At 33.5% G+C, this 23,812-nt stretch overlaps 1 protein-coding gene across 2 annotated transcripts in view; it reads left to right on the forward strand.

Moving 5' to 3' along the window:
• LOC117118772 (FACT complex subunit SSRP1-like) overlaps positions 1-23,812 on the forward strand; it is a 37,187-nt gene that overhangs the window by 8,409 nt on the left and 4,966 nt on the right. For both annotated transcript variants that reach the window (XM_033263472.1, XM_033263471.1), the window contains exons 9-15: positions 418-639; positions 1,372-1,444; positions 1,601-1,742; positions 2,280-2,325; positions 2,773-2,944; positions 3,924-4,246; positions 4,946-5,078. In XM_033263472.1, the coding sequence (XP_033119363.1) occupies positions 418-639; positions 1,372-1,444; positions 1,601-1,742; positions 2,280-2,325; positions 2,773-2,944; positions 3,924-4,246; positions 4,946-5,078 (1,111 nt within the window). The remainder of the gene's footprint in view (positions 1-417; positions 640-1,371; positions 1,445-1,600; positions 1,743-2,279; positions 2,326-2,772; positions 2,945-3,923; positions 4,247-4,945; positions 5,079-23,812) is intronic.

Here is a 23,812-nt window from a genome sequence, read left to right on the forward strand (position 1 = left end):
AGGCTTTCTCATGTAAGATAGAATAATTTAAAAATGTTATGCTATTTGTAACAATAGTCATTAGCATTGGTTAAGCCGGAATGTCAGGTGTAGCCTTGGCGCATATTATGGTCTAGTCGTGAAAATTTCCTCACAGTAATAAAAATAATTATTATATTAGAGTTTCTGTTAGTTTATGTACAATGTGATTAAGTGATTTGATATTAAAATTCTCGCTAATTGCAATTGTTTGGTCTTCTAAAAATTGCATAGTACATGGTTTTGAAAAGTACCTGTAATAGACAGAACAATTTGATTGAACACATAAACTAGTATAGATATTTTTAACTGCTATAATTAGAATATAAATATTTTTAACTACTATAATTAGATACGATTACTAAATATTTTTTTTAATGTTTCTTACAATATTGTTAGGCCATCTGGTTCTCAAGCCATCACCTGTTCATACAAGTCCAACAGCGGTTACCTTTATCCTCTGGAACGAGGCTTCATTTACGTCCACAAGCCCCCAATCCACATTCGCTTCGATGAGGTTACCTGTGTGAACTTTGCACGTGGTACTGGCAGCTCACGTTATTTTGACTATGAAATTGAAACACGCAATGGAAATGTTTATGTGTTTAGCAGTATAGACAAGTGAGTAAATTGGGTTTTTTTTACCTTCTCCTAAACTGTAGACATTTTAAATCTTCAAAATTATTCCTGAACTGTGTTTAGTTAATCTAAATGTAACTGAGATTGGTTAATCTGAGTGTACAGTAACTTTGATTGGTTAATCTGAATGTTAGTGTAACTGTGATTTGTTCATCTGGATGTACAGTAACTTTGATTGGTTAATCTGAATGTACTGTAACTGTGATTGGTTAATCTGCATCTACAGTAACTGTGATTGGTTAATCTGAATGTACAATAACTATGATTGGTTAATCTAACTTTAATTTTGATTCTTTAAAATATCAATATAATTGATTCCTAAGTATTTTAAAATCAAATTGTGAGATTATGTAGAATGTTATTCCTGAAGGTGTACTAGTCCAAAATACTGAGTCAATGGCTTGTTTCATAGCCTCTTGTTTCACTAAGCCATCTCTTCTTTCTTAGCTTCATTCTCCTCTTCTTTCCTTCATTTTCTTCTGTCACCTCAATTATCATCTTTTAACTCATTTTTCTCTCCCTCTCCTGTTTTTCTTGATCTTTTTGTGTAGACTTCTGATATGATCACATTTTAATGATCAAGATTTCAGAATTAGGATTATTTAAATGTTTAGGAGATCAGTCTTTTTTCATGCAACTTTGAAAACTCATTCATTATCTAATGTTATTGTTAAAATTAATTAATATTTTATTCCTTATTTACCTGTTTATCAGGGATGAGTATGGGCCACTCTTCGATTTTGTGAAGAACAAGAAACTGAGAATGAAGAATAGGAACATGAAAGATGTAAGTATTGATTTATATCCACTTGTATGTAATGATTATTTAATGGAAAATTTCAAAAAGGACTTTACTATGAATAACAATTTCTATACTTACTTTATTCTCAGTTTGTATACTGATATCAGTCAAAAATTAAGATGAATAAATCTTTCTTCCTAGGACACAGTCAATTACGATGAAATATTTGGAAGTGATGACGAGGACGAGCACGATGCATACCTGGTACAGGTAAAAGCAGAAGGCCGCGAGAAGGATGATGATTATGTGATGGCAGAAGAGGACGACGATGATGATGAGGATGGTATGTTCATGTTTCTCTAAACTAAATCTTGGAACAAGGCTTAGGTACTAGAGTGATTTTAGTAAGATAGGAACATAATATAAATGTACCAGAAAATGGTTGTTGTAAACAAATACAGTGGCGTGATGGTTAGCGATTGTACAACGTATCCGAGAGGTAAGTCCTGTAGAATGGCTTATCATTTTCACGGAACTGATGCTCGTTTAATAATATTCCATGAGCTTAAATTGCTGGCTGTGTAAACCACGTTTTCTGCCCTTTTTATCAGACTTTGTTATTCACCTGTATGTACGATCTAGTCCTAGGTAGGCCTGGTTTCCTTGATTTCATATGATAATTCATATATATTGTATAGTTCTCTCTTTTAATTAATAACCTTTGTGATTGTTGCATTTTTCCGAACTGCTTTTATGTGAGGGCCCCATGGGTCACCCTCAGTAAATAAAATTGAATAAAAATAAATCAATACTTTGCAGACAAGGTCCCTTCATAATTCTAATACAGAGTTTAATTGATTTATGTGATCTTTGTTTTCAGATGATGATTTTAATCCACTGGAAAGTGCCAGCTCTTGTGCTGAAGAGTAAGTACATATACAATCTTTTGAGGATTCAGTGGCACATTTACTCAATAGTGGTGCTTTATCTAGAGTGGCACTTATTACAAAATATTGAAGTTGTTAAAATCATATGTGCTGTACATAAGTCTATCTGAATTTGTGTAACATTAGTATTGTATAGATCTTGAGAAGCAGACTGTTTTGTAGTGTGCTGATGATTTAAAAAAGGGCGCATTTGGAAATGTGTACTCTCTATTAAAATTGCAGCAACGTTTATTCAAAATAGATTCTCTAATAAGTGCCGTGGAGCTTTTTTGAGAGACATGCCTAGCAAAAAAAAAAATGAACATGAGAAGAGGAGCCTTACAAAAGTCGATTTAAAATATATTAATGTCATAATAATTAATAATTATTAAAAACTTCAGAAAATGAAAACTGACAAATTGTACAACTGTTAAAATTCTCTTACAGATACGACAGTAATGTCAGTACATCAAATTCAAGTGACTCAGAAGAAGAAGGGGACAGCCAGAATGCTGAAGAGGCTGATGAAGTGGAGGAGGGAGAATTGACGTCAGAAACGAAAAAGAGGAAGAAGAAAAAAGAAAAGAAAGAATCTAAACCAAAAAAAGTCAGAAAAGTAGTAAGTACAGTTCAGTACAGAAGAATGCTCTTAAACATCCGTGATCTATGAAACAGTTAACAAAAAAAAAAGATTAAATCAAAACTCACCAAAATTTGATGGTTGTCATCTATCATCATTTATTTTACCATCGTAACATAAACAAATTTATGAAGTAAGGAAATGAAATTATGATGTTATTTTATTTTTATTTGAATGGAAAACAAACTCATTCCTTTCTTTAATTTGAATTGAAATTGTTCCAAACTGCAATCTCATGTGTATACTGTTATTTCTTGGGTGTTAGTCAACCCATTTGAAATAAATTTGGGCTGATTTTGAGGGGCGGGCAAATCATCACCGCTACCAATTCAAAGCCATTCTTTCATATTTTTTTTTCTGTAAGTATTTATGAAAGTCAGATGAGCTACTCATTGAAATTAAATTGCTGGTATGTAATAAGAACATAAATTAGGGGGTTACTATTTGTAACACATAGTTTGCAAAGGAATTTTATCAGCTTTCAACCTAATAAACCAGTGGCGTAATGCCTATGTGCTCTTAAGGGAGAGGCTCCAGTCCAAGGGAGCCCCGGAGGACCCTCCTACTAATAAACAGGTTTTTTCTGAGCCTTGACACTATAATCCAGTAAAAGATGCTCAAAACGAGAGTTATAACAATGTAATATACCATGTTTTCAACACACGAATGTGGACTCACATGACAACACTTCTTTTATGCAATATCAATTTTCGACCCAAATGTTCCACAGCTAGGCTCAACTACAAACTAATATTTAAATAATCTAAAATAATGAAGTAAAGGGTTACTAGAATTCAAATTAAGTTATAGTAATGTAACATGCTGTGGTATTGATTGACATTCCACTGTGAAGGAGCCCCTGATAATAGACAACTAAAATGCATTGGGCACCCAACACTATCTATCCCGCAAGCCTCATGACTCGTTCAACACTGACCTGAACCTTCTTTATTTTCAGTCTGATAAACCAAGGAAACCCAGGAAAAAGAAAGTTAAAGATGAGAATAAACCCAAAAGGGCGCAATCTGCATATATGCTATGGTTGAATGCACATCGTGAAGAAATAAAGACAAAATACCCGGGAATATCGATTACCGACCTGTCAAAGAAGGCCGGAGAGATGTGGCGAAACCTTGATGACAAATCAAAATGGAACAAGATGTACCTGGTCGAAAAAGAGAAATATGATGAAGCAATGATAGTATATAAACGAGAGTTAGCAGAAAAGGGATCTGCCTCCAGTGATGATGAAGAAGATAACAAACCATTAAAGAAAAAGAAGTGAGTTTAGTAACATCATTCTAATAAATGTTTTACACAAAGCCCATAGCTAAGATTTTTTTAGGGGGTTCAAATTTTGTTTTAAAAGGGCACATTTTTTTTTAAATTTTAATTTTTTTTATTAAGAACCAGAAATATATAGCACCTATCAAAATCTGCAGATTATACAAGGCGCTGGAATCATTATTTCCCTGGTCACCGGATACTGAGTCGGCAGACCTGCACATTGTGCAACTTCTCTTCTGTCTGGAGAGTATCCCTGGTCATTGCTGCTTGTACGCGAACGACCCATAGATTCAGGCCATACCATCCTACCAGGTACCCATTTATACTCCTGGGTGGAAAGAAGCAAACGTAAGTAAAGTGCCTTGCCCAAGGACACAAGCAATGCAACGAGCGTTGGTCTCGAACTCCCGATCTCACGATCAGAATTCCAACACCTTACACGCTGCGCAGCACGCCCCATGGGAGTGGATCAGGCCAAATGAGCTTGAGTCCATTTAGGAAACCCTGGTGATCCTGGAGGTCCAAATTTAACACAATATTTCAAAGGTCACAGGTTTCACATTTGAATAAAGGGAAGGAAGAATCAGTAACATACACTTACAACTTTCTTTTATTATACTCATTATACTTAAGACCATGAGATTATTCATTTGCAAGGTTGACATTGTTTTTATTGTTTGTTACACTTACAAGATCTAAGTCAAAGGAGAGTAAGGCAAGTGCTGCTTCATCAGGAAGCCCTATGAAGAAGCCAGGATCAGGAAGTAACTACAAGAGTGCCGAATTTGTTGAATCTTCCTCTGATGACGACGATGATGGAAATGAGGTAGGAATAATCACATTCTGTAATATCTCTTTCCCCAGGCACATAACGTAGGCCTAGTTCAGACTAGGTGGATAAACCCGACTCAACTTACCGGGTTTATCCACCTGCCAGTCTGAACTAGCCGGGCTGTGTTCCTATAGGAACTAGCACTGGCGCACCACCGTGTTTGACTTTCCTAAGCCGGGCTTTAATCGTTGCGGGGGGTCTTGCATTCACTTCAGGTAATGAAATGACCAATCAGTATTCGCTTACGTACGCTGTGAGCGAGTGTACGTTTCGCAAGCAATGTTTTGAAACACGTTTCCTGGTTTACGGTTCATTATTATGCAAATTCTCGTCTGGCTAAACCCGCTAGTTTGAACGCCCTGCAAAGTTAAGCCGGGCTTAATGTTGAGTCTGGCTTAACTCAAGCCTGGCTTATCTCCAAGTCTGAACGTAGCCCAAGATTTTTTAAGGGATATATCCTATGAAAGCCATGGCTCCAAAGGGCTTGCATACAAAAGATGGTACATAGGGATAATTCTAATGGAGTCAGGGGTCAAATCTCACTGGAGCTAATGGGGTGTTTTTTTTATTTTAATGGATGGGCTAGGCGAATACCATGTCAGCCTAACCCTAGAAACACCCCTGTTTACAGTGCTTACCTATTGCCACTGTTGTTGAATATTGTTTCTGTTATGATGATAAATGTATCTATTTAATTCTGGCAATATGTACTGTTGTTTTAGCCTTCATTTAAATGTATGTTATACTGCCCTCTTTGTTTTAATCACTTGGCAATGATAGATACGGAAAAAACAATGGTTAATAAAACATTTTGAAAATATAGATTTTGTGATGTTAGATTAAATTGCTTTTTATCATTTACAAATTTTCTGCATACATAAGTTTTCCATTGAACATAAAATATTTGGAAACCTTTTTTTCTGTAATTTGTCTTCACCTTTATTTTATTTAATTGGAGCATTCTTCATTCAATATATAACTATTCAGTAAAGTTTGGTTTCCATACAATTGCTACATGCTATCACCGACAGCTTTCAGTGATGCTGATTGGTCGGCCTAATTGGGAAGCCTTCCTGATTGCGTCGGGGACGGCTACACAATACAACTTTTGCACTGAAAACACTGTAGACAGTGTAGCACTTGTATGGAAACCAAACTTTATACTTAGTAAGTAAAAGAATAATGAATTGATGATAAAAATATAGGGAAAAAAGACAAGCCAGGTTAATTATTAAAAATTAAACTATATAGCAATAATACAGGTTCATGCTATTGGCTGAGTGGTAAGGCAACCTACAGCCATAATGTTGGTGTTGGTTTCAGAGGAAAGTTCACCCAATTTTCTGGTGGTGGAACAAGTCTTGGAAAAGGACTATAAACTGTAGACCTAGCCTTGTGTGCTCATTAATCAACCCATTACACCATTTGAGTCTGGTAGGAGGATACCCTGTTGTACTGGTCTAGACAGCCATGTTGAGGCAGGGGGGACAGATAAGAGTAGCTAGCACCGATTTACTGGGTACTACGGCACATCAAAGCACATTGAGTTGAGAATTTTGGTATATGCGCTGTATAAAGTTGTACATTTACATTTTAAGGAAGAAGGACAAAACCACAATGTGTTAACACTGCCCTCTGTTGTTCACCTTATTTATTTCTATGTCATACCATATCATATCATTTTTTATCACCAAAAACAAATTTAGAGGTGTACAACAACACACAACACACGGTGACATTATTGTCCAAAGGTGAACTCCCACTCTCAAGGGCTGTCATATTTCGACCAACAATTTCAGAATAGAAGCTAGCCATTGGGAAGAAGGATAATCAGTTTTAGGGGACACCATTTTCAAGAGAATACAAAATATTATTTCCTCCATCCCTAGGTGCGGATTTAGAGGGGTGTCAGGCTGGCCTCATCCCCTTTTTGGAAGGTTAAAAAAAAGGGGGGAAAAAAGAAAGAAAGAAAAAGAGAAAATTTATTGCCCGAAATGCCTCAGAGGTTAAAATTTGCAAGGGCATGACTCTGGATCCCTAGGGTAGTATTACCTCTATCAGCCCCACTTTCAACCCCCGTTTCGGCCCCCACTTTTGGACATCTCTGGATCTGCCCCAGATTCCCCCAAAAGAGTACATATATTCTTTTTTCATTTAATGAAAAAATGGATGACCCCCTTGATAAACAAAAAATTACAAGTTGGCAATGGAATAACTTATAGATATAAAATTAAAAAGAAATGCATTTATTATTTTTTTATTAGTGTTCATTTTCTCAAGTAAGAAATTTATGTATCCATTTGATATTAGTTGCCATGGTGATACAATAGAAGTTAATTGTTTCATTCGAAAAAACAGGTGCTAGACATCTACCTATAAAATTGCAGACAAAGCAGTGACCCTCAACTTAAAGCATTGCCTCCTTCAGTTCATTATGGTATGCATCATTGAGCAAAGTAACTTGCTGGAATATCGTATGATGCTAACCTTTCTTGAGATAACGGGTGGTGTGATCAGTATTTTTAATTTAATGGATGTCAAATTTAAAGTGATGGTTTTCAATGACTCAAGTTATTAGTTGAATTTCTATTGCTGGCTCAGTCCCTAGAAAATGTTGTTTTTTTAATTTGAGATTTTTATCTCACCATCTGGCTTGTGTATACATTCGTTTAAGTTATCTTTTTTTGTTGTTGATTTCCGCATCTGCTGACAGTGATAACCTAAACAGCAGTAATATATTGATATCATGATAAACATATCAATTATTTAGTGGTATCAGAATAACATTGATTAGATTTTTTAAACATAGTTCTACGTCACTATTATTTAAATAGAATAAATATACCGTAGATTATGATGATAATGAGAATTTTGATTGTGATGATATTTAAACATTAAATATACACAAGTCATACTGGATATGATGTAACAATGTGCACTTGCAAAGGTAGCAGTCCAAAACCATCTTAAAAACATGTCTAGAATGTTTAAATTAAAAACAAAATGCTTCTTCTCTTCCCTTTATGGACCAACCTCATATTTGAAGGCTTTGACTTAGTAGGCCAGTATTTTCAGGAAAGTACTGTATCAGTTTGTAAATCCACTATTTATAATATTTTAAAGTTTTGATTAAATTTAAATTTGAAACCAACCTTATATTACAGTTATAATTGTAATAATATATAATTTGTAGTATATAATTTATACTTAAATTGGGATGATGATGGAATTGATGATAATTATAATAAATATTATGATGTAGACATTCAGCTATCAGCTAATCTATGTGTGCAATTTACAGTAATTTACATATGAATAAAATATAATAGAAATTAAAGTTATAAACAACATTATGATGATATAGGTACAATATAGTGCTACGGTCTCTCAGTTTAATGGCTGATAGACACATACTGTAGGCCAAGGCAGATATATCACCAGTGCAGGCTTCTGTTACTGTACGCTTGCGTAATACCCTCTCGCCCACAAGCATAGGCTCAAAGATCAATTCATTCAGTTGACCGTTAAGAGAATGCAGCCAGGGAAATTGTTTAATCTCAAGATTGTTAATAAACTGAAAATGCGCATAGTGATTATAGCGCATAGTGATTATATAGCATCTAGACTTTGTAGGTGAATTAGCATCTTGGGATATGTGTCATTAGTACTGTTGCGTAATATACCAACTTGTTAAAATCAATACTCTGCAGAGAACACTCCATCATTTACATCATAGAATGATGGTCACATGATAGAATAGTGATCACATGATGGTCACGTGATACAGCAGGTATTTTTCTACCTGTCCTCATGTCACATAATCCTGTCTTCATTTAGATAGAACAGCTGCAATATCGTAATATTGTGGCAGTCTTCACTTTTGTCAAATATTCAATGCTAATTTTCTTCATGATATCATAATTCCCTGGTTGTCGTTTTCCAACCCACTCTGTCCCCCACTAAGTTTAACTATTATATATATTTTTTTATTATAAATCTTTGATACGCATTATTGTATTTTATGTTTTTAACCCTTTCACTGCTGCAGGTAAATACATCCTTTTTTTTTTTTTTATAAAAAAATGGAATTTTGAAATAAATTCCAAAAAAAATTCTAAAAGAGGTTATTTTGAAATTACTTTTGCGTGGTTTGATGGGCAAGAGGTTGACCTATGGGGTGAAAATTGAAATTTGGTATTTTTCACAATTAGGTGGTCATGTGACCTGGTGGCCATATTGAATTTTCCTTTTTTCATAATTTCTGTGAAAAAATCTACTTTTTCTCCAAGAAAATCTTATGGGTTGCTATTTTTTAACTGGATAATGATGAAGATACATAAAATGTATAAAAACATACATAGCTTGAATGATTTTCATCATTTTTTTCAAAAACAGACCCAAATCAATGTTTGTTGGTAGAATCGTAAAAAAACATGAAATTTAAAAAAAAACACTGTAAAATGTGTTTTTTGTAACAATTAGTCCTTTATACCCCATATAATTCATTTTGTAAATAATTGTAACAAAAATGATTATCTTACATGCAATAAAACTCCTTGACTGCAATAAAACTGCTTGATTGCAAAAAAAATCACCCACATCATCGTCAGATTACCACTAAAATCTATAGACATAGCCTGTGTAGGGCCCCTAAGTGGAGCAAATTATCGGTCTTGTCCATGGAATCACTGACGGCATTACCATAATCAACTTTTGAAACGAATTACATGAATCGTTTAAATCAAAGTTGTCCTTGCTGTCTGTATCACCAAAGATCTGGTCCGTAACTTTTTTGAGATTTTATCGCCTGTTGTGAGGCTGTTTTCCCACCATTTTACAGCCTATACCACTGATAAACACCATTTTCTCGTGGAAATCATTGCTAGTTCATAGAAAAAAAACTACAGAGGGCGCATGCACTCCAAGCTAATTTTAAAAATATTATTTGCAAGTGCCCGGTACTACCGAGGATGCGCAATTCAACATTTTTTCTACCCCTTACTACCGGGTGTGCGTGTGCTGTGAAAGGGCTAACCTTGAAAAATAAAGTTCATTTACTTTGTCTTTGACAATAAATTAATCATGCACTTGGTATTGAACCTCTTGTACTTGATATATCTATAAAACAGTACATAGCACCTATTCTCATAATGAGAACTGATGTTGAAATTATAAACCGTAAACAAAATCATAAAAATGTTACATTAGATTTACTACATCTGTTTGTAAAAGAGAACATACTGCCTTTTCATCATGGGCATAATGTGAGCTAATGTTGAAGTTATAATGTAAAGTAAAAATCCATCATAAAAAACTATACTATTTTGACTAGGCACGTCTTTATTAAGTGGTCTTTGTTTGGACCAATTTTAAAGACAAGTCCAAGCATGGAAAATAACAAAAGTAGAGGATGAAAAACCCTTTGCAAAAATTTCGTAAAACACGATAGAAGAAGATACAGAGAAATAAGGAAACACTCGAGGTTTTTCCACTGGAGGAAAAGCCAAATTTAATAATAGAAGAACCCTTTGCAAAATATTTGGTAAACAGGATTGAGGAAGATAGAAAGAAATCAGAACAAACTCTTTTCTGCTAGAGGAAAAGACATATTTAATGATAAAAGATTGCACTTTCAAAACCAGTTTCATTCTATTCAATATTTAAATTTTTTATTTATTGAATAGCATAGTTTTTATAAGTTACTTCCAGTTGGGCCGTAATTAAAGCAAATTCAAGCAAGTGTCTGGCTACTGTTTATCAATTACTTAATGTATGTATTTTGGCATCGTAATTAATTTTATCAGGATATAGTGTTAACTATCGCGCAATATCAGTGTTTACTTTAAATGGAGTATGTTGTATCAATATTGCTACTTTCAATTCACACAAGGTGTCAGGAAATGAATATAAGTGATAGTGAAGCATGAATTTATATAGTGTGCTTATAATTATCATTGCAAAATGCTGCAGTTATTGTAATTTTATTTTATAATAACAGTACAGAAAACATCTTCTAATTTTTATCTCATTTCCTACAGTGTAGCTGCAAAGTGAAGTCATAATTTGGGTAATATAAATAGTTTCATCTGGATTTAAATAATATGTGTGGTTCATGGGGACAGTTCTTTATCCAACATTACCATTTTTAATGACAGTTAAATAAATCTAAACATTCAATTAAATATTTTACAAATTTATTTCGTCACAGAGTCATGAAAATTAAACTTTTAAGGATTAAATGTAGATTTTTAATTCAGGAATATTGATAGAATAATCATACACAATTCTCCTACTTGAATATGGATGATGCCATATCCAACTACTGTTACTTACTATAGGCCATTGGGGCATTGTGTTGAAATACATACATATTATATAATTAATCTGTTATTGTATAATTGACGACCCTGCCTTACACGAGTCCCAGGCTCAGCTGGCTCCGGCTGACAGTGCCTGGTATGGGCCGCTGTCCAGGGTTACGGACGATATGGAGTGAAGCCCCAAAAGGCGATCTGATGTTGTCATAGACACGGCTCATCAGCAGCTTCTGCAACTGACTCCTGTCCTAGATGTATTAGCCACTGCTTTTCCTCTAGATAATACTGGACAAACTCGAGAGGTAGATTCAAGTACCAGGCAAACTTGAATCTTCAACAATTGCCTAGGCGCATAGCATACCTACATGTATTGTATTTCAAATGGAGAGGACATTTATCATTACCTTATACGTAATAGAACAAACACAAGAGACAACAGTAACGGGTTATAAACCACAGCTTAATTGGCGTAGAGCTAGGTGCCACGGGTTGTCTCTGACGGTGGGAGAGGTCATTGAATCTCATTGGTCAGTTTCCACCCGCCTCATCTGGGCAGACATTAGGGTACTGACCCGCCAATGCTTGCCTTCTTCAATGTCTTTTTTTCTCCAAGCATCAGGAACTGATGAACGGGTGCCATAATGATAATAACTGTATAACTGGAGTATCTACAATAAAAATTCACTGTACCACATATACTGTAGTACATATGTATACCGATAATAAATTCATTCTTTATAAATTCATAATATTAGTGTTATATATTTTTTTCCAGTTTTGCCTGTATAGGCCTATTTTGGTTTTTTTTTATGTAGCCTGTAGCACCTACTGGCTGTTAGAATGTACTGTTATGAATATGATCCTGGCCATTCATTTTATATTAATTAAAAATAATCTTGTACAAATCTATATGCCAACTCGCTTTTCAGCTAAACAAATTTAATGTTGTTGATTATGCTACATTGTTTGGCTGGTTGTGCTGTAGCAAATGGCCTTATAGCATGTAACACCTGCTTGCTGTTAGAATGTATCCTATACTGTATGCTTCCATATGAATATGATCCTGGTCAACCATTTTATTTTAATTAACATATTTAATGTTGCGGATTATGCTACAATTACTGGGAAAACGTGCAATAATGTCTTCCAAATTATGCGATGAACTCTGAAACTTATTAATGTGAAGGCCAAATAACATAGACATCCAAAACATGATGGACACGCACATACAGTACCCCTCTTCGTTCATAATTAACAAGGATAGCATGTCTGTCTTATTTTAACAACCTGTTAACACAAAAGTACAACGGCCTATTAATATTTATGTTAAAAAATAACGTTTGATTTAACAGTAACAAAATGTTTGATTTAACAGTAACAGTGATAAATTTCTTTCACATATTTAAAAAAAAATATATTTGATTTTACAGCAACTAATGAGAAATTCCTTTTATGTTAAAAACTTTGTTATTTTTGAAGACTCTGGGGATATTTGGTTTTGATAAATTGAAAAACCAAGGTTGCTAGTAGATCAGGCCATCATTGAAATAGTGTAAAGACCTTAGTTTTTTTACTCTTTAAAAAGTGCATAATCATTAACCATTGAAGAAATAGACATAAAACAGTATAATTCAAGATGTATTTTTTTATACTTCTATATGAAGGATAAATGAGCATATTCATATATACATGTTCTTTGTTGACCCCTATCTGTGAAACCCACCTCCCCTGGATTCGTCACTGAATGTTTTATTCATAGTACAGTTATTGTTGTTCATTTGCACTACTACTACTACACAAGATTCCAGCTTGTATTTTCACTCTGTATATTTTTAATATACTACACTTCTCCCTCAAGTCTTTAGGCAGGAAAAATGTTAACAAAAATAATTTGAAAAAATTCAACTTTTCTAATTCCTTATTCCATAAGGATTTAAATCACAGCTAGCCATAATGGTATGCCAAAACAGTTTCCAGACAAAACAATGTCGTTTGTCTCATTCCTGATAATTATATTAATATATAGTTGTTTGCAAGTCTATGAATTGCTTTTTTTTTAAATGCAGTGTAGTACCTCTCAGGACAACCGATATTTTTCCTTATTAAAGATAATGCCGGGTAGACACGTGGGTTAGAATACCCCAGTGGAGTCCTCCATCAGTTACCAATCCAGGTGTCACGGTCTTAGGCTTGTGGGTGTGAATAAGAATGTAAAATAGTAAATAGTTGTATTCGCCATGTAATATTATTGTTCTCTATCTGGGGAGGGATGCAGACGGTGCGATTGCATCCCCCTAAATTTAAATTAAAAAAAAAAATGTTTGTATTGTGCTGTTGATATATTATTTTTGTCATTATGAATATAGAACCGGTAGGATTTTTAAAGTATGAGAGTGCAATTTCCAGGCACTTTAAGGTCCATATTCTCAAAATTTTTCAAACCATGGTGGGGCTGAGGTAGTGTGAATTCTCGCACACCACCCTACCGCCAAATCCTGCATCCACCCCGGTTTATTATTATTTTTCTTTGAAGAAATTTATCTGGATCCAACCTCAAATATCTGTAATGATCTGGTTCTTTTTTGAGATTCTCTTTCAGCATTCTCAAGTGAACTTTCATTTCATTTCTCTCTTTATTCAGAATTCATATCCATAGAAATATATATACCATATTTATTTGAATAAATGCCCTGCTTTGAATAAACAACCTCCTCGAATAAACGTCCTCTCTAGAGCCTCTACTCCAATAGAATCATATTTTCTCAAAACCTTGTTGGGATCAATAAGTCTTAATGCTCACACAATAAAACATTTTCAGTAAAATTAAGGGGCGTTATTTGGTCATATACGTATCCATTATACATCTCCCTCGAATAAACGCCCCCTTAAAAACCCACTAGCAACCCTTTGAATGAATATGGTATATCCATAGTAATATATATAACTGTAAATGTTATGACAGCTTAGTCATGGTGTGACCTTTTTCGCGGGTTGAGGTCGTTGTTGTATTATTATCGTACAATATATTATATAATTGTTAGATATACTTTTATTTGTAATATTTTATAAATGTTATAAAATATTAATTCAAGTTCAAGTATTCAAGTATTGATATATTTTCTGTTTAATGGCATATATGCCCTTGATTCAAAGTCTTGCAAAACAATTTACATGAGGATAGTTAGTATCAACATTTTTATATATTCAGCCATGAAATTTTTCTATAGTGGGATGAATAAAGAATGTATCCTATGCATGGCTAACTTTGTCTGTAATTTATATTTGTATTTATCCCTTTGAATTCAAATACTAGAATGTAATAATTTCAATCAAATTAAATTTTGAGGATAATGTACATCAGATGATAATTCACATCAAGAAGGATTCTGATAAGCAGCCAAGCTATTATATGATGTTTTTTTTTTATAGAATTATTATCAATACAGTAGATATATAAAGTATACATTTGACAAGGTTATTTAGAGTTACCTACTCAAAAAGAAAGTTGAGAGGATTAATACTTTTATATGGCTCACATTAGGAGTGTCGATAAGCACTGCCAAGCTATATGTATTTTTTTATAGCATTATAATTGAATTGTGGAAATAAACATTGAATTTAAACTTGAACCAAATTAGATATAGTAGATAATGTATTATAGATTATACATTTGACATGGATGATTTCACATATAAGATTGTCAAATTAGATATATTTGGAGATAATCCCCTCATATGTTAAGGATTAGCCACTTAAAAAGGAAGTTGAGAAGATTATTACATTAATGTGGTTTACAGTAGGACTGACGTAATTTAGGGGTGAATTCAAAAGGAGCCCAATGGGGAAAAAACAAGAAAATTTCATTCAATTTTAAGTCTTGAGTGTTGCCATTTTCGGCCTTCTAAAATTGTCATATCTTGAATTCCCTGAACTGCCACTATTCGTGAGAGAATATTATTTACATAATATATACAGAATGTCCTGTAACACATTCAGTAGAGAGGTAAGCACATTCATAGGTGTGTCATGTCAAATTTGCCATTCAAATTATGTTCTACTACATGAATGTTGAGTTTAATTGCATATGACTCATCTACATGGTCAATATGGTGGTTGATATGTGTTTTGTAGGTTGTAGTAAAATCTGTAATACTGCACATATAATTAGCTTGTTGTTGCTATTTTTGTTAATAATTTGGTTGTATCTGTTACTGTACTTGTCTGTATTATTACTGCACCAGGGAAAAATAATCTTCCCATTTATTTTTTTTTTCTGCTCGACTTTTCCTCAAATATCTTACTGTCTTATCAGTAATCTTCCTGTTTTCTCTATTTTTCTTCTTCTCTGCACTTTTCATTTCATTTTTACTTCACCTTGTTATCTTTTCTCATTTGCTATACTTTTCTGTCTGGATTATATGCTGAAGATCTCAAGAGTTTCCAAGCAATTGTGTCAAACCTTACCAGTGTAGATAACTTTTTGTTGAAATTTTTTCTTTTGCTTTTAAATCATTTGTAGTTGTTTAAGGACACAGCCTTTTGTAAGATCAATCCTTGGAAAAAGACTGAAATGAGTTTCTAAGAATTTATAAGCATACCAGAATATTATAAGCCTACATATCCCCCATATTCACCCAACCACATAGAGTACATAATCATTTTGTGGTTAATGTACACAAGTTGGTAAGTCTAGCTACAGGTTATGTGATGACCTTCGTTGTACATTATTTTATGTTGCGATTTATTCCCTTGTGACCTAATGTTCTGACTGGTTTAAATTTGTTTCCAAGAAGAGCAACTTGACACAATTCATTTTAACAACTGTTGTTTTGAGGTGTCAGACATTCTCCCTCAAGAAGAAAGTACTGTATAGGTGTCTAGGAAACTCAGATCTCTGGTCTCTGATCTGAGTTTTCTTAATCATCGAGGCACCCCACTCCCCCCTACCCCTTCACTTTTGCACCCTCTCCCCATTTCAGGACTACTAGATTCGCCAATGACCTCATGTTTAATAACATAAACATACAATATTAGTGACAATTTTAGGAAAAATGGCGGCCATTTTGAAACTGCTGGCAACCCCCCTTGCGTATGAAAAAAAAAATGTTGCACATACTTTTTTGATTTATCAATGTCTACTCTACATCATATCCAATTTTTAACAAATATAGCAAAAAAAAATGCAACCTCTGATATGGCTACATTTCGGACTGGACTACTTGTTATCTTTTCTCATTTGCTATACTTTTCTGTCTGGATTATATGCTGAAGATCTCAAGAGTTTCCAAGCAATTGTGTCAAACCTTACCAGTGTAGATAACTTTTTGTTGAAATTTTGCAGTTAACAAGTACCTGCTTTCTTTCATTTTTCTTTTGCTTTTAAATCATTTGTAGTTGTTTAAGGACACAGCCTTTTGTAAGATCAATCCTTGGAAAAAGACTGAAATGAGTTTCTAAGAATTTATAAGCATACCAGAATATTATAAGCCTACATATCCCCCATATTCACCCAACCACATAGAGTACATAATCATTTTGTGGTTAATGTACACAAGTTGGTAAGTCTAGCTACAGGTTATGTGATGACCTTCGTTGTACATTATTTTATGTTGCGATTTATTCCCTTGTGACCTAATGTTCTGACTGGTTTAAATTTGTTTCCAAGAAGAGCAACTTGACACAATTCATTTTAACGACTGTTGTTTTGAGGTGTCAGACATTCTCCCTCAAGAAGAAAGTACTGTATAGGTGTCTAGGAAACTCAGATCTCTGGTCTCTGATCTGAGTTTTCTTAATCATCGAGGCACCCCACTCCCCCCTACCCCTTCACTTTTGCACCCTCTCCCCATTTCAGGACTACTAGATTCGCCAATGACCTCATGTGTGGTCTAGGAAAGAATCCCCTGTAAACTCCGACAATTTAGGTATTATTTTTAACCCTGTGATAACTCCCTGTTTTAGTTAAAATTTCCCTCTAAAAATAATGGTATGGTCTGTGAACTTAAAAATTCTGAGGTCTGAGTTTTCTAGACACCATTATAATATGTCTGCTGCCACCATGGAAATTGTCACACTATGGCGTAAATTGTAGAATATTTTTATGCTTTCATATTGAATCAAGAAAAATTATTCCCAGCTTTTTTAGAATGTCTAGAAAGTTTATTATAGGTTTGATTTTTTTTTTCAATTTAACTTTTAGTTATCTGAGAAAAAGATGTTTGCTAGAAATATAAACTTTTATTTATATAGATTAATTTTCTATAATTAAAAGCAAATTTAATTTCAAATGTTGGTGAGCTTTAATTCATCCTTATATTCTTATTAAAATATAAAAATCCTTGTCCATCTTTGCTGTGATTGACTAGGGCACATTAGTGTATACCACAGCCAATCATTTAATGGATAAAGAGGATGTTTACTTTTGTAGCCTCATGTAGCATGTGTACATTTTGCAGACACAGCTGGTGGCTGTTAGGATGTACCGGATGTACCAAAGGCTTGTGGCTTTGAACATTATTATTATTATCAGTGGGGAATAGAATTAGATATGTTTATGTAATTCTCAGTGCTTTACGTGTGTTAGAATAGAATTGGATGTGTTTATGTAATTCTCAGCATTTTGTGTGTGTTACACATTGATGTAATAATGATTGCAGAGGCTAAAAGGAGGAAGTAATGTATGCCGCAGTACAGGTTTTGACGTCAGTTTACTGTACAAGATTTAACTCATAAACCTTATAGGACCTTGTGCAATACATTGAACTAGTGGCGTGACTTGTAGATTTGCAGAACCACTGTCACAGCTTACCATGAGAATGACGGGCAAACTAAGCCGGCATGTTTTTAAAATTTTAAGGAATAATTTTTAACCTTTACAAATGAAAAGAAAAATTGTTATGGGGAGAAAGGATCCTGCTTTATGTCAAGCAAGAAGTGACGCTTTGCGCTGCAGAACTTTAGTAATTGACTGTCTAATAAATTGTATTGAACATTTCTCAAACAGTCTGTATATTTATTACCGTTATTAGACATGGCATTTTGATAGTGAGATTTAGTTCTATTACTTTGTATATATTTAGGAAGGGCGTGTATGTTTTCAATAACAATTCCTTAGAAAATACAACTTAACTAATACATTGTTTGATATTTAAAAGTTTGTGTACCAAGTAGGTGTATATGATCAATCTTATAATGTTAAATTATTGTATAATAGGATTGTGAATTTGTTTAATTTCTTTTTTTGTATTGTTGCAACCATAGGTGTAATTTTTTCATATATATATATATATATATATATATATATATATATATATTTTGGTGTAAACCAACGATTTCAGCCTACAGGCTGCCTGTTTTGGTGTTCTATTTTTATACCGTGAATAAATAAATAAAGTATAGTAATAGTATGTAATGTAATAGGTATAGGTAGATATAGCAGCCGGGCAGTTTATCTTTAAAATAGACTTGTATAATTTCTATTTACCACCTTATCTGATCCATGGGTAGCACACTGCTTTCATTGTTGTCCAGTGTTATGGGTTTGTTTTTATATAACCATGATACAGTATAACAAGCCATATCAGCAACATGTGGTAATGTCATCATATTTAGTATTGATATCAACAGGCTATTCACTCCCACATGGGAAATACATTATCCGGGTTAGAATAATAGAATCAGCTGAGTTGATACCTAACTGATGTGTAATATATGATATGTATGATGTATGAGGCCTGTATACACCATTTTACCATGCCACCAACATCTCGCAACTTTCCACTGCGGGACGTCCAGCAGCCTAGCCTGAGCAAATTTCGTTTTTCCAGACACATCTTCTTTTGAGTACTCGACAACCAAATGCGACCATAGCATAAAGATTGCAGGTTCTGAGGAGTATAGCTCTACTTACCGAAAGGTCCACTGATTAATCTCAGATAAGAAAGTATAATACATACTCCAAGTATTGAAATACACGCCCGATGGCGTGTATTTCAATACTTGGAGTATGTATTATACTTTCTTATAGCTCTACTTCACTGCACCTGTAGTTTTCTCCTGTTGCTCTTCTGCTGACTTTCCTTCTTCCCCCAGCCTGGTACATTAAGTGCCAGTTGTTATTCCAAAATGCAAAAACACTTCATTGTGTTTATTTTCTACTAAACATCCATTGTGCCACCTCTGTAAATGTCATTAATTAAGTCATTCTGAGATGTTGACAATGACATGATGATGTATGAGGTGCTAATATTTACATTTACAAGTTCAAATAGAGACCACTTCTTGTACTTTGGATGGTATGTCATTGTCTGAATCAAGGGATGAATACAGTATTTCACTGCATCTGTGTGATATTTAATTGTTAAATATCCAGCTTAAACCTGTTGCAACTAGCAATAAAAAAAAGATAATAGTTTAAGAATTTTCAGTTAATTATATTTTCTATAGGAATTATATTATAAAGCATTTAGCTGATTTTAATTGTCCACAGGACATTGTTATTTTCTGCTGTGTTCTGTATTTTGCCATTGGGTTTGGTGGGGGTGGGAGGAGTTGGCTTAACCAGTGTTTACAAACATAGAAAGTGAATTGACAGAAGGTTTGAATAGGAAACTACCATTTGGTCTCACTTGACCTGACCATGCTATGACAGAAGGAAAACTATTGTTGCATATACGACCTTGGGTCTATTCAATCTGAAATAGATTTTACCTCAAGTTCCTAATGCAACTTGGTCCCTTGTGAACTAATGTAGATCACAATTTTGAAGAACTTTCTTTTTCAGTGTGTCAAATTCTGCAGTTGATTTTTGCTTTGGGGTCACTTTGCATGGTGCTAGACCATCAATGGCTATCTGGATAGATAAATGTTGTTTGTTAAATAATTGTGTATATAATTTAATAAGTGTTTAGTGTATCAAACGTTTATCCCTAATGTTGAAAATTGACTACACCCTACAACATAAGGGTGGATTTCCAAATACTAACCCATACAAATCAAAAAAATATTGTGGAAATATTTAATTGGTGCTATTATGTCATTTGTCAACTTTTGATAGTTAAATTTTATTTGTATTTAAACTTCTGCAAAACGGTTTTATATAATAATGTGCTGTTTCTACGATTTTTTTTTTTTTTGTATTTTTAATATTTATGTTTTTTTTGTTGTTGTTTCTTAGCTTTTTATCCATTTTAAACTATTAAATATTTTAATACCCTAAATAGGCAATGAATTTTTTTCCTTTTTATGGATGAATACATTTGATTTTGACTTTGAATGATCTTGTAACAACATATTTAGGAGTTCAGAATAAAATATATGAAGGTGTAGATTTAATTGCATTAATGACGTCAAATTTTATTGCACATTCATGTTTTAATGATACCTTCATTGAACATGCTAAAAATTATAACCATTTTCTTGAGGTCATGACCTTTTCGTTGATAAAAATTGTGTATTGTTACTTTCCTATTCAGTCTTGTATAATCGTTCCCATATGTGTTACACTTATATTTCTCAAATACCTGCTTGGTATTTCTATTGCTGGGCATCTTGTCAAGTTCTATATAATCTTTTTTTTTACTTCTCATGATCAAAAAAGAATGTCCTTTTTGGTGAGTGATGGTTGTTGTTTGTGTTTATTTATTCAGTTGTCAGATTCAAATCCGTTGGGTATAAACAGGATTTTAGAGATTCACTTTGAAATTAATTTTTATTTCTTTCACATGCGTACAACGGCCACTTGCCAATTACTGGCTGGAACTATGCGATGGTCTGTGAGCCTCAAGTAGAACTGTAGCTTAGTGCTTAAGATTTTTTTCTCTATTGACCTCAGGAACCTAGGTTCAAATCCAGTATAATCCAAGATATTTTCTCCCTTCCCCCCCTCCACTTCTCCCTCCCGCAAAACAAGTTAAACAGTGTTCGCATTTAATTTGATTTTGACCAAGACAAAGGGTAACTTTACCATCACTAAATAGTACTGCTGTTTGCATTTGGATATTATAATATACGTACCAGGTTTTACCAAGAATGTCTTTTCAAGGAGGAACCCAAAATACTGGTATATAATGTTTTAAAAGGTCACTTTTTTACACCATAAACTATGTATTTCAGCCCATTGGTTTCCATTTTTATAAACCAAATGCATGGGAGTGACGGTGACTGATGTTTGCCAATAAAATTTTAGAATTATTTTGGGAACACAAGATATTTTTTGGGGCATAAATGATGGTAATGATTATGCTACTAATGATAATGACGAAATGTTGCATTATTTCTGTATGGCCTGAAAAGATTGGATGAGTCTTCATTTGACTGCTAGTATGTTTCAAAAACTGATAATATCATAATCTATGATAAAAATATGAATTTTCATGTGACTTTATTTGAAACTAATGCTGTACAATATATCCAGCAATAAAATATACGGTAAAGCAGAATTCCGAGGATAACAAAAAAGTTAAAAATTATTTCTATTGTGGTCCTTATGAAGATTATAGGCTTGAAAGTAGCAGATTTGTGGTTAGCATTTAACAAAATAAATAGTTTTAAAGGCTTAAATATTGTTATAATTTTTTTTTTTTATTGACATTTACAGCTCAATTAAATGCAAAATAGTCTGAAACTTATTGATTCTATACCAGGCCTTTCATTGTTTGACCTTCTTAATTTGAATACAATGCTGTAGATTGCTAGAGGAAAGCATTGTGTTACTGCGGTTGCTGCCACCAGGCTTGTTTACTGAATTCTACATTTTCTGACAATGGCTATACTGTATTGATTTACTGCACAAAAAATATCTCTGCTGGTATTTTCAATCTCCTGTTCTGGAAATGGAAATCGACTTGTATATAGCGCCTTACACAATTAAAAAATCATCTCAAAATGCTTAAAGAATATGAAAAAGAAAAGAAGAAAAGTATTACACCTGAACTATCCTAAAACTAATCAGTAACAATTTACCAAAGAATCGAAGAATGAACCAGTAACACTGTATCGTTCCCTAGCAATTTGAGACAAATGTTACTAAACTCAATAAATTACTGTATAATTATACTATAATACTATTGTGTAATTCTAATAATAGAAATGATGACAATGATTACTATATTCAATTCATTTATAATATACCATAACAACATTTTATTCTGGTTCTCTCTGTTCATTGGTATTGACTTACATAAAATACACGTTTTTTTTTTATAAGAACACATTTTATAAGAGGACTGAAGCTGAAATTGCTTAAACAATAAGAATAAAAGAAGAACAAATTGAGGCTGAGGTATAATATCAAATGAGATTTTTATGAAAAAAACTAACAAAAAAAAAACTAACAAAAAACAAAAAACAAAACAACAAATCAGGCTAGTTACATAGAGTAAAGTATTAATTAATGTTTTTAAAAAGTTATATCAACATTATATCTACTCTATTAATGTCATCAAATGTGATCTTAATCTGAAGTTCTATCAACGACACAAAATCCTCTGCTAATCATGTGCTGAAATTTTCCCCTCAAACCAGCCGTTCCATACCGCCGTGTCTTTCTACCAGCAAGGGGGTTCACTGATTGTATGGTAGGGTGAAAAATAAAAACAAAATAAGCACATTTTGAGCCTGAAATAGGCAAAATAATTCAGCAGAACGCAGAGCCAGGTAAAATTTTAATGGTTCTTATGAAATAAAGTGTAAGGCTTATCTGTTTTGAGGTGAGTTTTTGGCATGAAATTGAAAGTAGAGAGTAACAGTTTGTTTTTCTGCATTACTGTACCAAATATTGTCTGCACATCTGCACGTTTCTTGGCAAGGGAAACAATAGGACACCCCCTAAAGATAACATCGGCATTCTGACAAACATACGTAGTTGTGGCCAAGCAACTTGCCAGCATTGCTTGTTGGTCAAGGTCTCTGGATGTCAACAAACTGTGCTGTATTCAACTGCTCATTCATTTTGTGTATCCTATATCACACCTGATATGGATAAAATTTGTTGCATTACCTTATAGTTAAGGGAATCTCAGTCAAGCTTTATTATGATAAAATTAGTAGACACACATTGAGAATGGTTTTTGTTTGCTTATTCTTTCTATTCTGCATCAACTTTTAAAACCAAAATAAACACTTCTAAAGACCTTGACCTTAAGGCTTTCAGCAGGGAAGTTAGTAAATATATGATTACTAAATTTTAAAAATCTCCTTGTCAATGTTTCTGCTAGAGAACAGGGAATTTGAAAGGTCTATAAATTACATAAAAATAAGGGAAATGAAAGAATGTAAGAAGATACATATCATTTTCAGCCGTGGCTAATGGAGGGATCCCTGCTGGCATAGCATATCTACTTACTGGTATCCCAGACCTATACTTCCTAGATTCATTTAATCTCTTACTCCCCTTCCCCCTCCCCTCCCCTC

Source organism: Anneissia japonica, unplaced genomic scaffold (assembly GCF_011630105.1).
Source record: "Anneissia japonica isolate Jap-2015-1 unplaced genomic scaffold, ASM1163010v1 scaffold2069_len581484_cov189, whole genome shotgun sequence".
In the NCBI taxonomy this organism is placed as follows: Eukaryota; Metazoa; Echinodermata; class Crinoidea; order Comatulida; family Comatulidae; genus Anneissia; species Anneissia japonica.